The sequence below is a fragment of the Styela clava genome, chromosome 3, assembly GCF_964204865.1.
Source record: "Styela clava chromosome 3, kaStyClav1.hap1.2, whole genome shotgun sequence".
Classification (NCBI taxonomy): Eukaryota; Metazoa; Chordata; class Ascidiacea; order Stolidobranchia; family Styelidae; genus Styela; species Styela clava.
Window position 1 is genome coordinate 16,369,371 of NC_135252.1, and position 14,539 is coordinate 16,383,909.

The following is a 14,539-nucleotide window of genomic DNA, read 5'->3' on the forward strand; positions in this document are numbered from 1 at the left end:
AGTAGATAATAATTTGAAAAGTACGTAGTAAGGTTAAATAGAAATTAAAAATTTTGAAAATTACTCGAACAAATTGTGAAGAAAATGTTATGTCTCGCAAGTGATACATGACGACTCAGGACTAGATAAACGTTAACGTTAGAGTTTCATGCTCAGAGGGAACCGATTGAGACTTTGCGATGGTCATAACGATTAGCAAAAATAAATTAAAACTTTTCATTTGCTGTATCACAAGTCACAAATTGATAGAAAAAACTTTTTGCTGAATAAATTCGTATTGATGTGTTCCCCGCTTCTTCCTATGTGCTCTAAGTGTAGATCCCCAATATTCATGAAGTTTCACATCTCAGGTGTGCCCAGCGCTTGGATAACATCGCCAATACATCAATTCTGAAATCGATCGAAAATATTAAGCAGAAACTTGAAATAGCTTATGAAGTTTTTATTCGAGTATAGCGAGCTACCCTCATTTGTTAACAACACTTTTGAAGTTGCGTACAGTGCACCCACCAACAATGTTCAACCGTGGCCAATATACGAACTATTTTATTCAGTTTATCTAAAACGATTAGTCATGTTGTTTTCTTTAGTTCATTTGATTTGCAAATTTCATTACACAGTTTTTGTTTCTCGTTTGCTGCTGCAATAGTTAGGTGGACCAAAAAATTACTGAAAACGAATACCCACTTACCGAATACTAAAAAAAGAATCTGTTCACGATTACACACGTAAATGTCATTACCTTTGCATACCTTTCCTCTGATATCGTCCTTTGATCTCGGCATAGTAAAAAGGGCAAATATATAACCAAACCAAATGTGAAAGCTAGGCCGTACTTTTTAGTAGAGTTGGGCATACTTGTATTCGAGTGAATCCACTTTGATTCAATGTCGAGTTACGTCATTTGTAAAAGTGTTCTTATTCAATTCTGTTTTTACAAATTGAAGTCTCGGCTTTGTACGCTCACCCCCATGAACTTGAATACAAACATTCTCCATTTAAAATTATGTGATCGAGCTCATTACCACGTATATGAATACATTGCAGACTCTAATTGGATAATTTTATTTCCTTTGCTAACGACTGCGTCGAAAACCTTGTATGATTTTAGCAATTAAATTCCGCAATTGCTTCAAGTCTCTCCTTGATAAAGCATTCCCATGCTTCCATCTGGATGAAACGAAAAAATATGTGTTGTCGCAATACATATTGGTGTTTTTGATTTGCGTTTAAACAAAACACGTTCTAGTATATCATCCACTCAGTGCCGCTCTAAGGCATTTTGCATTGAATGGTTAAAAGGTGGATGGGTTATTTTAGAAAAAGTTTCGCTGGAAGCAATGTTAAAACTAACTCATAAGCAAAAAACCCTAACATTAGGTGACCTCAGAATCTTTACATGAACTATTAAACTACCAGCTGTACGAGACACCATTAGCTATCATGTGCGTAGTGATTGTAACTATGACTATTTCAAGTAGTGTAAACATAAATAGTTAAGGAGGGATTGGCAAAAAATTATTTTTTCAAGTACGACGCATACTCGCCCCTTTCGCTCCAAACGTAGGCCGGTAACAATCAGCCATTGATAACTAACGACATGTAAGGGTCTATTATTTAATTGGTAGAACCGGAATCGTTCCGGTTATGCATTGCCTATCCAATTCATTGCCTAACTGTAATCGGTGTACAGCGCACTTATATTATTTTTTCCGTACCGTGTATCTTCGATATATTGTTTAGGTGTATAACATGCAATTATGCAATAGGTATTTCTGTTGTATCACATACATTTTACTTTGAATCAGATAAAAGTGAAAGCTGTATTTGAGACTTAGCCGGTATATAGACTTTCTCCCAACAAATATGTCCAGGCAATACATTTTTAACAGTCGATTTTATTTATTATAGGTACATTCTAATAAAAACTTGTCATTAGAAAGCAGGCATAAATTATATAATACAACAAATTAACTAAAATCGCAGTTTGTTACAAATCAAAACCAAATGAACGAAACTTAGAATTAGTCAGAAGAATTGGTGATAATGGAGAAGGGAGTGCCGTAAAAATTAACATCAACATAACAATCAACATAAAGACAACTTCTGACTGATTTTGACCTAGACTTTTTAACAATAAATTAACAAACGCTACGTTATGGGAAAATAGACAGATACAGAGCTCTTTTAAGGGTAATAAATTACTTGCTATCAGTAATATACAATAATTCAAAGTTTTAGAATGTATAGGTTTGGTTCTAGATTAGTAAATATTTAACATGTTCCATCGGCAACCGCTTGTGCGATTACGAGTAGGCCCTCAAACGCTTCTTCAGCTGCCGGTACAATTTGCCTGTTGTGAAATTAAAATGTTTATAATAATAATAATATAATGCAGTTTGCTTTACATATAAATACCAGATTAATAGTATACCTATGAAACGTTGATGACTAGTCGGAATTAAAACTAAATCTTACCCTTCTGGAAGCTCCCATCCATAGAATCCTCTGTCCCGAAGTTCAGCTGCAAAGGAGCATTTGATTCCGACGCCATAAAAATAGTCTGCGCTGCTCCCAGTCGCGACATCTGTTAAATACAGAAGCTGCGCGTAAAAGCAACCAATTTTGAGGCATCAAGCGAGATGCCTTTAAACTTTATAATTTCTGCTGTGATGATCACTTTTACCAATAAAAAACCTAATGAAAATCCCGCCTTTTTTCCGCGTAGGGTGGGTTTTAAATGACTCGGTTCAAATCTAAACTCACAAGACACAAAAGTTAATCTTAGCTGCTTTGAGTCACATGTAGGATCCGAGTGTCTTTTGATAAATTAACGTTAACCAGACTGGGGTGTAATAGGGCAATGACTATATTTAATTTGAAACACCGTATTTCGTATTATTGCGATAATGAATCAATTAAATAATAAATAATTAATTAATTGATTGCGTTGTTAAAGATATATAATTTGCCAATCATTTCTATTATATAAATAAAGGAATAAGATTGAAAGAAACTCACATATAATATTAGCAATTGATCCGGTAAAAAATTGTTTACCGTGAACCGCTCTTATGGCGCTTATACTGTCTTGTCCAATTTTATCCTGAACAATAATAAATAATAACAATAAATTAATAGCAACCTATCATCAATTTTTATGGGTATTGTTGTACTTGTGTATCTGTTTCTAAATCGTGGCTTGGGATGATGCCAAAGTTGATATTCTTAAAAAGTGAAATTTGGCGAGATAAGTTGTTTCCCTTCTTCTAAGTTATTGTCACATTTTGTCGGAAAATTTCGCAAACCTTTACAGAGATGTCATCTTCCACCTTTGAATGCGACAGAACTTGTTTTTAAGAAAATTCTCCCAAGGTTCTTGTACAGTCAAATATAAATTTGGACTATTTTAGATACTCAAGCAATATTCAGCTCAGATTTCACTACAAAGATTCTATCTGCACTCACTTGGAGGTTTAATTTTAAGCTTGTAAATTTATAAATAACTTTAAGAGTTATTGGAATGCGAGTTAACATTCATTTCGTAATATACAAAGGCGTGCTTTGTTGAAATGAATCTGTATGAAGTAAATGAAGAATAGTGATGGACCACAGCTCCAACGCCATGGCTTCCTCGACAGCTGACCATAGGTTTAACATAAATACACAGGACTTGATTTCTAGCACAGCTATATCACGGATCTGTATTCTCAAGGGCCAATTGTTTGAAATTGTTCCTTTTTATAACACTAATACCTTTCACACCTAAACGAGGTGATGTCAAATTATAATATCATAAGCAATTCTGCTCAGAAATAGTACAACCTACATTGAAATGTGAAATCGTTAGAGATTGGGATCGAATTTTCATTGCCACCCATTCTCTTGGATGTTTTGCGTATTTCATAACCGAGATCAGAGTGAAACATACTAGAAAACTATTTAAGTTAGAGACTATTAAATAGTATTATTGAGCAGTATTTTGCTTATTTTTGATATATTTTCGTTTGATTAAATCTAAATAAGTTTACAATAATAATTGATTACTTACCAGAAAAGCTGCGTCCTTTGCTGCAGCTTGCGTCCATCCATATGGATACATCCAATATTGACTGTAAGCATGAACATCAATGTAAGCTTTGATATTTGGAATGTTCATCACAAATTCCTTTTGATTTCTGACCTCGACCTGCCAAACGTTAAAGTGTTGTAAGATTTCAATCTGATATTATGAATCAGTTTCACCAATGTTTGTCTGGTTAGCCCTATCTAATAAAAGATGTCGCATTTGTTCTTGTGAAGCCATTGATGAAAATTACAATATGGTAAATAATATTATGTTACGTTAGTGATTTTCAGAATGCGGCTCCATATAGTGTCACAGAATTGAATTTGAATATTACTTGGAATCAAACTATCCAATGACGTATGGGAAGACAGTGGTACCGGTAATCTTTCTACTTTCAGTCGAGCGCCCGTAATGTTTCTCACAGCGACTTGCATAGAATGTATTTCAGTTTAGTTGGTGGCGACGGAAGTTCACAGAATTTCGATATTTTCGAATTAGTATTGGAGACGAGAGTGTATTTAATACCTAAATAGTCGGAGGATAGAATTCTAACTGGAAGCATAGGATGTGATTTTGTTATCCAGATGAAGTTTTGTCGACTGCATTTGGTTTAGAATATCGATACCGGGAGCATATTATATATCTTGCAAAACACGATTTTGCACGAATATAACTTACCTCGCTAAATGGAGTAGGTCCTTTGAATAAATCGCTGCAACATTGGGTGCTTGACCCTTCATCATCTGTTATTAATACAATTTTAGGTTATGATTAGTTGGGTTATTCCCTCACTTTTCTCTTTTTATTTACACTAATATGAACTCAAACAAAACAGATAGGTAAAGTAGTATCAGGGCAAAGGAAGACAAAATAAGTACCCGAGTAAATTAAATTGCTTGGGAAGTAGTGATTACTAGTTTGTTAGCCTAGACTAGAACAGGGACCGGTACCCTTTTGCATTAATTTTATCATGTTCTTAGCTGGTCGCACAGACTTACATAGTGGTATTGCGAAGTTTAAACAAAATAGTGCATGTATACTATTATATATCTTTCCATAAATCTTGTAATATTGTGACAACCAGATGCGATTTAAACTTTGTTAACATCCGAATAAACATCAAAATCATAGCTACATTAACATAGTACATACTAAGGATGGGACGAGTCCGGCATTACAGAGATTCGACGAATCCGAGTAAAAGATCACGAATCCGAGTAATAGGTCAAGAACTCGAATCGAATCCTCCGAGTCCGTGACGTCACAATGTAAAAGTAGAAAAACTCGTTTCTGACCATACTACAGCATCGTGCGCTCACAAACATACGTCGTAGCTCATATTTTTTGCCTAATGGTTCTGCAGATAGCTGTTGAATCAATTTAAAAATATATTTTTCTTCTTTTTTGGTGCCCATAATTAGGGATTTGTTCAAAGAGAATTGTTTAAATACAATTGTTTTAAATCAAGTTTTTTTTGCCTGTTTTGTTCTAAATGGCTGTACTATTTGATTTTTTTGTATTAAATAGGTTGAAGAAAAATGGATGTAAAAACTTGCCAAGCGCTTCTTATTTGCAATAAATCTTTCAAATGCCACAAATATCGATAAAGGCTCATGCACACCTTCTCAAGCTGTAGTTCAGTGGTTGGCGCAGTAAGACGAAACCGATAAGCCATTACGTGAACGACCCTGCTGCGATGAAACCACGTTGCGAAAATTGAAATGCGATCGAATAAATGAGTTTGTATAACCTTGAAAAACTCACTTCAACCTTGAAAAACAAAGTATGTTGCGCATAAATTAACCAAACAGTATTAACCGTAACAATGACTTCATTTTATGAAAAAAACGTCAATACATGACCTAGAAATCCATATTATGGCGTCATAACAGATTAGTTGTGGCGTCTTTGCATCAGAGGACTCTTACAATTACCATAGGCTAGGTTAGGGTGTCTCATTGTTCATATCAGTAGATTACCGCCGATATAAGCATATTCTTCATTATCGCAACCCACTCGTTTTGCCGGCTGCACTTGATGGAATTGCTTTTGTAGTAGGCTCGTGAGCTAATTTTCACGATTTTTTTTACTCAAAACGTCTCTCTGATATCTCGGCTAAACATTCCGGGTAAAATCTTATGACTTCGGTGGAGATATAGGGTGGCGATAAATGTACGCAATAGTGGTAAAAGTCAAAATAAAAAATTTTACTTACATTTTTAAAATTATAATTCCGGCTGCGTGTGCAGCTGCCAGAATGCAACGTTTTGGCGTAGTTTTGCGGCGATGCAGGGGGTATTTCAATAAAAAAAATAAAAGAATACAGAACATTTTTGATTCAAAACAAGCCCTTGTTTTAAAACACGATGTTTTTTTAGAATTGATAATTGATAAAAAAAACAAAACCCTACCCATAATACAAACGTAAACGTGGGTCAATGTGCACCTTGCCTGTGAACTGAATTTCCAGCCCACCACCTTGCGTCATTTCTGGACGGCTATTTAGAAATTCTCACATGTCGATATGAAAACTAAGAAGCTTTTGACTACAATGCTTTCACGTAGTTCCAGATATTTCTAGCCTTAAATATACTATGTCGCGTGCGCAAATTGCAGAGAGATGCCACTCCTCGCCAATACAATGCTTGCAATTTAGTGGTTCATGTAAACGTTCTAAAACGCTCCATGCTTTCCATTGCTCCCTCTTTAGAGAAAGGATTGCACGTAATAAACTCGATTTAAAAGAGGTATTGATGAGATTCCCCCTTGGGTTGATTCTGCGCATGTTTCATATTTATCGAAAACTCAAAAATATTGCGCTAAAGGCTAGATAGTTTGAGTGATATTGTTAAATATCTAACCTTGAAACTAATTAAGGTATGTAGTGAGATTTATAGGGGTAAAAGTACAAACATAGGCGTAAATTAGTAAAAACAGAATTGATTTTAGACTCGGTAAAAACGACGTGGACTAGAAACCGAATTCGAGTCCAAAAAACGCCCGGATTCGACTCGAGGGATGGGCCGAGATTCGGATCCGGACTCGGATTCGAGTCGAATCCACGCATTTTTTAGACTCGGATTCGATTTCGAGTCCACACCATTTTTACCGAGTCTATAATCAATTCTGTTTTCACTAATCTATGCCTATGTTTGTACTTTTACCCCTATAAATCTTAGTACATAGCCTAACTAATTAAAAATCAAGGATAAGTCTGTAACAATATCCCTCGTGTGTAATATAAACTCTCCTAATAAAAACGACGACAGATATCCAGATAATATAACGCGTGTTGAAAACTATTGATCGCTTATAACACTGATGTCGCCGCCAGTCGCCTTCAAACTATCTATCCTTTTTGGTATATACATGTGAACAATAAAATATGTGTTAGCGTAATATTTTTGAGTTTTCGATTCCCGTAAAAATGAAACATGCTCTGGCTCAACCCAAAGGGGAATCTATTTTAAATCGAGTTTATTACGTGCAATCTTTTCCCTAAAAGGGGATCAATGGAAAACATGGAGAATTTTAGAATTTTTACATGCACTCAATTGTACCATATTGTATTGATGAGTGGCATCTACCATTTGCGTGCGCGGCATAGTAAGTTTACGGCTAGAAGTATCTGGAATTATGATGAAGCATTGTAGTCAAAAGCTTTTTATTTTTCATATTAACATATAAGATATTTGAAATAGCCGCCTAGAATTAACGGTAGGTGGTGGGCTGGATATGCAGTTTGTAACCAAGGCGCACATTGACCCTTGTTTATGTTTGTATTGTGGGCGCCAAAAAAGAGAAAAAATATATTTCTGAAATGATTCGACAGCCACCTGCAAAATCATTAGGCAAAAAATATGAGCTACGACGTATGTTTGTGAGCGCACGTTGCTGTAGCGTGGCCAAAAACGTGTTTGTCTGCTTTTTCATTGTGACGTCACGGACTCGGAAGATTCGATTGGAGTCTTTGACCTATTACTCGGATTCGTCGAATCTCTGTAATGTCGGACTCGTCCCATCCCTAATCCCTAGTACATACAGAATAATAGAAAACTTTGTTAAATATGCATAATACAAAATGAGCTCTAATCCTCGATAACTTTATTCCCATATTATGTAACTAGTTCTTGCATATCTTTGTGAATAAAAAAATTTGAAACAGCTTGTATTACGTATTATACGTCTTATATACACATGTAATTTATTACTTATCGATCTTAAGATCGGTAAGTATATTGATAGGTATTTGTATGTCTGTGTGTGTGTGTGTGTGTCTGTTAGATGAACGCGATATCTCACGAACGCGTGGTTGAATCTGCTCCAAATTTTGCATGTGCATGCACCTTACCTCGGACCAGACGCCTATCGATTTTGGGTTAATTATGTATAATTAGCGAGTTATTAACTAATTACCGATCTAAGATCGATAAGTCTTCGGTCTCCGACTGATATTCTCGTTTATATATTTGTCAATCGCAGATATGTACCGTATTTCCCTGCGAATAAGTCGCATTTCTAGACCAAAATTTTTCGCCTGATTTTGTGGGGGTCGTCTTATTAGGCGAGTATGATAATTTTGCTGGTGTCGCCTTATTATTCAATTCGTACCATAAAATACCAAAAAAGTTCGGAGATAGCATCCCCACGTCCTCATCATTGCCGTGTTATTTTAGATCGGTAATGTTCTCATATGCTGGACGCAATCGCGAGTTAGGTTGAACACAATTAGATTGAAATTGAAAGACAGTTTGAATTTTCGTAGTTGTTATGGATTGAATATTACGCTACAAGAAAAGTCATTATAATATATGCTATTTCAACCAATGCATGGATTGAATATCACCCTACAAGAAAAAGTCATTATAGGCTGTTTTAACCAATGCGCAAACGCGGCGACCGCTCAAATGTCACTGCATGGTAATTTGATATTCCGATGTTGATGCGATTTTGCTACCCGTCTTATTGGCAGGTTATATTCAAAAATCCATTTTTTCAGGCTTAAAAACGGGCCTCATTTTATTAACCGGGAAATACGGTATATGTTGTTCTAAAATTATGACTAACCTTCCCAGTGATCGTCCCAGTTTCTGTTAGGATCAACTCCGTCGCAATTTGGGAGTGTGCAACCATTGTTCGTCGCCTTAGATCTTGTTTTACTCCACATTCGGTCCTGATAGATAAATAACCGGATCAAACCAAATCTATTGCTCGGAAATTAACCATATGCAGTATTTTGGAAGCTTTGGCGTGTTATTGAACCCATTTGTGTGATACGAATGTTGGATTTTATGAAACTGGTTACTATATACGAACATTTGTCATTACAAACACTGTGTGTTGATTTTATCTCTGTATGAGTTCAAATTGGATTTACTCCGCAAAAGTCACAGAGATATATAAATGTAGACGTAGAGTGTGCTTCTCTCTCATTTTAGCGGGACCAATTGGAGCCTCTCACGTTTTGGCGATAGACTTCCAACTTTTGCGTAGCGCGTAATGCATTTCTTATGGGATTTGACAGATATCAATCATTTGCGTCGATTTTTCTCGCCTATTCGCCTGATCTTGAATTGTTTATTATTAAATATGAGACGCTAATAGATCACAGTCAATTGTCCCGCGCGTAGACCATAGGTTCTCAAAGTGCTCCGTACGGAGCCCGAGGGCTCCGCGAGAGAAACCCAGGGGCTCCGCGAGCTATTCGATTACTTTTCAAAATACTGACTTGGCTAATTTTGTAACAGTTCAAAGAAGCAATAACAGCTTTGATAATATCTGAAACAATATATAGCCTCGAAATATGGCAAAGAGGCGAAATTAAAAAATGAAATTATTTATAAGCTGGAGCGCAGCCAGGCTTCTGAGGAGGGGGTGGGAATGGAATCGGAAACTTCCGCGCGACATTCTTCGCGATTTAAAAAAAAAACGGATTGCGAGATTTCTGTTGCGTAAAATATTCAATCCATGACCGATGCGAGCAATTAATTAAAGTGTCTTGTTCTAATAATATAATTGTGCTCACGTTTGATTCGAGATTACTATTAGGATTACTAAAATAAAGGATTACTATTCTAAAATAACATAAAATACGTGATAAACTGCCAACTATAAATAAATTGGAGTCGTATTTTTGCGATCTTGGGATTTGTCAAACTTCATTTGTTCTTTTGCACTCGAGATTATTTTTAAGCAAGATAATAATTGATATTTTAATCGTCGTTTAAAAAATCACAAGGTCTCGGCAAAATACGAACGATTGAAATTAATTTATTGCATGCGGCTCCGTCGGTGGTTTCAGAATGAAAAAAGGTACATCGCGCGCACAATTGACTGTGTTACGATTTCGCAGTTACTACGATGAATCACCAGAGAAAACCTAACATAACACCAAATTTTGTGATTTCCAATGCCTATATAAAAGCGTTTTTGATCTGATGTGAGACTGCTGAAACAAAATTTATAGTGTGACCTTTCATTTTAAGTTTTATTATTTCAGAATGTCGTTTTTCAATCAAGAAATTTGAGTTTCGAATTTACCTCTTTATTAAATTATTTTCAGCGTTTTGTCGCCGATGACTATAATATCATCACGCTAATAACCGAATTGCGTAAGTCATTTTTAGCAGTTTTGAGAAAAACGTAAAAAACCTCCTAATGATATTGTTATGCCATTGAGAGTCAATAATTTGCCATGGTTCAATTTTTTGATCGTAGCAGGATTTAAGTTAATTTGTATGACGCAGTTAAGTGACGTCATAATGGCGCACTGTGACTTAGGTAGAAATGTGTTTATGACTTGGGCACATACGCAATTTTGCAACTTTACTATATGCACCAGTCCTGAAAACTAAACATTCCAAAAACGAATGTAATTCTCAGTATCTACAATGTCTAATCCCCAAAATAGCTAATCAGTTTTAATTACAATATTTTTTATGTTTAAAAATATATATTTCATCAATATAACACGTTCCGCACACCCACCGAAAAAAGACTAAGATTAAATATAAAGAATAAAACAGCAATACACCCAATATATAAGCCAACCAAGGTGAATTGGACTCGGACAGTGAATATCACAAGTGCACGCCTTCCTATACTGTAGTATAAATTCAAATTAATACGCGCTAAGCTAGAATCCGAGATGCAAAAACTCGTAAGTACTTCGCCGAGGTTATTTTGCCTTCGTGACGTCACAATAGTCCTGCGGTAACAATGATAATTCATTATGACGAAACAATTGCACAAATGTGCATGTCATACTAAATCTTCATTTTTATGGGTTTCGGAATTCTTAATATAAAATCTGAGTTAACAGACAGGTGCGCAGCCTCACATAAATACCTATTTTATAAAAAAAAAACTCAAAATCGCCAAAAATGACTTACGCAATTCGTGTATTAGCGTGACGATATGGTAACATGTTTTTCACATTGAACTCATAATTCCCCACAAGAACAAAAAAGCAATTATCGTCGTCATTGTGAAACAATACATGTACGTGCCGACGGAAATTTTTGATTTAGGGAGAAGAAACACCGACGTAAAGATGTTAAAAACATGCCATGCTGAGGAGAACCATCGGCGAATGTAACAAAATACAGCGGCTTTGTAAGTCTTCTGAAAATGTCAAAAGGGAAAAGATTCGGTCCATAATTTATTAATATGTTTATCAAGTGTCAAATTTACAGTTTTAGTATACATAATTTATCTTTTAAATTTAGATTTATTTATGACTTGTATTAACCCTATTAAAAAAGGTTTAGCATTCAAATTAAGTAAAGTACTTTTAATTTTACTCAGGAATATTAATAGAAAAGTAACAATTTTAACATTTCATTTGGGGCTCCGTGAATAATAGTTAATCTTTTCAAGGGCTCCGCAACACCAAAAGTTTGAGAACCCCTGGCGTAGACAACGCAAAACGAGAGAGAAGATCGTTCCATATATTTCTAGTTCAGTGGCAAAAGTACGTTTAATAGTACTGGAGTAGAACACCCACGTACCTACTTCACTTTATATAACTATATTTCAGTCAGCTATGCGACCAGGCAAAGTTCGGATTGATTCATTATTATATTAATAATAATATTATAATTAATTATTAAAATGAATCTCAGTTACTTACTGTAGTCCATGTAAATTCATAGCCATCAGGATTTGAGACAGGAATAAGATAAATGTCAACTTTATTCATCACGTCGGCGACTGTAGAGTCAATTTCATAACTCGATACTAACTGCGAGTAAAAGAATATTTGTATTAGAGCAACAAAACCCCAAAGAAGTTGGAATAGACCGCGTCGTTAATTCGATTAAAATTAGGCCACTTTGTTCACCCCGACCTCCAGAGCAATTGAATGATATGTAAATGTTTATAATAAATGGTATAACTGCGTCTCCCTTTTAATCGCAAAATTCTGTTAGTTATTCTTTGAGGGGAGCTGACTCTGATGACCGTATGGTCGTATCGCTCTTCCCAGTCTATACCGAATAATTTTGTGTATATTGTCGTATATTTTTATTATTGTTGCATTGCTTGTTACTTACCGATTTAAATCGGTAAGTATGTTGATAGGTATTTTTCTGTCTGTATGTCTGTTAGATGCACGCGATATCTCACGAAAGCAAGATTGAATCTGCTCCTGATTTTTGATGTGCATTCATCATATCTCGGACCAGGAGCCTATTGGTTTTGGGCGAATTATGTCGTATAATTAGCGACTTATTAATTAATTAGTGATGGGACACAAGGTGTCACTATGGAGTAAGAGCGCTGTTTCGGGGATCCCCTATCTTTCGATCGATAAGTCTTCGGTCTCTGACCGATATTCTCGTTTTTCTGGTTGACAAATGATAAATCTTTCTCACTCTCTCAACTGCTCCCCTTCGCATGCATTAATTCAATAGTAGTAGGTAGTAAAATTTTCGTCATGATAAAAAAATTACGCATAACAACTTACTTCATTTGCTACCCACATGCATGTAGCTGGAGTAATCCATTCCCGCGAGTGCAAGCCACAATTTATAACAAACGCAGGGCGCCCATAGCCAGTGCTAATCTGAATATGAAATTAAATTCTTGGACTGATCAATAATAATTAAATATGTAATTAAATTTATGAAGCTTATTTGAGCAGCGAGTTTTTTTTATCGGAATTAGTGATATTAGAAATCTCCAAATTTTGTATTAGCTCAAATGAAATATAATAGATAATATAATAATAATTTTTCACGTGGAGCCCACAAAATGAAAACAATATATATTCGGTTTACTTCAGCCATGTGTCATCATTCGTATTTTTCGATTGGTCATAATATTCGCTTGGTTACGTGTTTGCAGGCTTGTCCACGGGACAAATTTTTCTGTCCCATTCCCATCCCATCCCATAGGATTCCCATTGGAATACAATTCAATAAACATTATTAAATATAGGTTTAGCGTCTAATAAATAGGACTACATGTACGATGTTTAGCGTCTACTACATGTACAAACAAAGCAACAAAATTTACGAACTTCGTTAACTTTATGTTCATAAATATTATAAATGTGTTCATTAGCCCCTTCACGAAGTATATTGTTAATGTTGAATATATTTTGCTCTTTATAGCTAAGAAGAGAGATATGTTCAAATATATGGATAAGAAGTGTATAACGAAATGTTTTACCACCATTTCCCCCAAAATAATACGGTTTTTGTGTCCCATGGAAAATACAAATTTGTGCTGTCTCATCCCATCCCATGGGACGTTTCCCAAGGACAAGCCTGCGTATTTGTAGAAAAAATTGTTTTTAAAACTTTATGCTGTTACATACCTTCACTGTTGTTATTGGCCTTTTTTCATAGCTGTCTCCGATGCTTGCGACTTCAACGAAGGCACTGTTTGCTAATCCAAATGCAGTAATCCAGTCTGAGATATAATATACCAATTATCAATAATAATATTTTTAACCACTGACGGGGATTCTTGAAATTATGGAAAGATTTTACCTCATAGATTCCGACGTTCTGTTACTTGGTATAAAACGACATAAATTTAGGTATCCCAAAGCTATCTCTTCCAAACGACAACAAATATGTGTGCAGGAACAAGCGTTTAACAGTAAAATGGTACATGCATAGCTAGATCACCCAGTGTAATCAGTTAGTTTACCGGCAATGACACCTTTTTCATTACATTCCCATTCATATGAATTTTAAAAAAATGATGAGTTTGTCAAGCTTAATGTGTATCCCCTGGCAAAAAATGATCACATAAACAAGCAAACATGATATATACGTATACGGAAAAGTAATATTACCTCGGAGAAATTATGATATTGACCGTAGAAATTTGAATCCCCAGGTCCAAGTCTAGGTGCATTTATATTTCTCTGATTTGCGATTGACGTTTCAAGATCTTCGATAAAAACCTCGTGTGCGATTCTAGGAAAATAGATTCAACTTCATTACTTCAGAAATCTCA

General features: G+C 35.4%; 1 protein-coding gene and 1 long non-coding RNA gene across 2 annotated transcripts; both read right to left on the minus strand.

The window, feature by feature from the left end:
* Positions 1–1,878: 1,878 nt before the first annotated feature.
* On the minus strand, positions 1,879–2,810 carry LOC144421040 (uncharacterized). The gene is made up of 2 exons (XR_013474906.1): positions 2,479–2,810; positions 1,879–2,353 (listed from the first exon to the last, which is right to left on the minus strand). It is a non-coding gene; the product is annotated as an uncharacterized LOC144421040 (long non-coding RNA).
* A 720-nt stretch (positions 2,811–3,530) lies between these two features.
* On the minus strand, positions 3,531–13,911 carry LOC144420890 (carboxypeptidase B-like). Its single transcript, XM_078110719.1, has 7 exons — positions 13,890–13,911; positions 13,035–13,133; positions 12,201–12,311; positions 9,137–9,242; positions 4,748–4,812; positions 4,052–4,189; positions 3,531–3,578 (listed from the first exon to the last, which is right to left on the minus strand). Exons 2-7 carry the CDS (start codon positions 13,050–13,052, stop codon positions 3,531–3,533), a joined length of 486 nt encoding a protein of 161 aa, XP_077966845.1. The 5' UTR covers positions 13,053–13,133; positions 13,890–13,911.
* Positions 13,912–14,539: the final 628 nt, after the last annotated feature.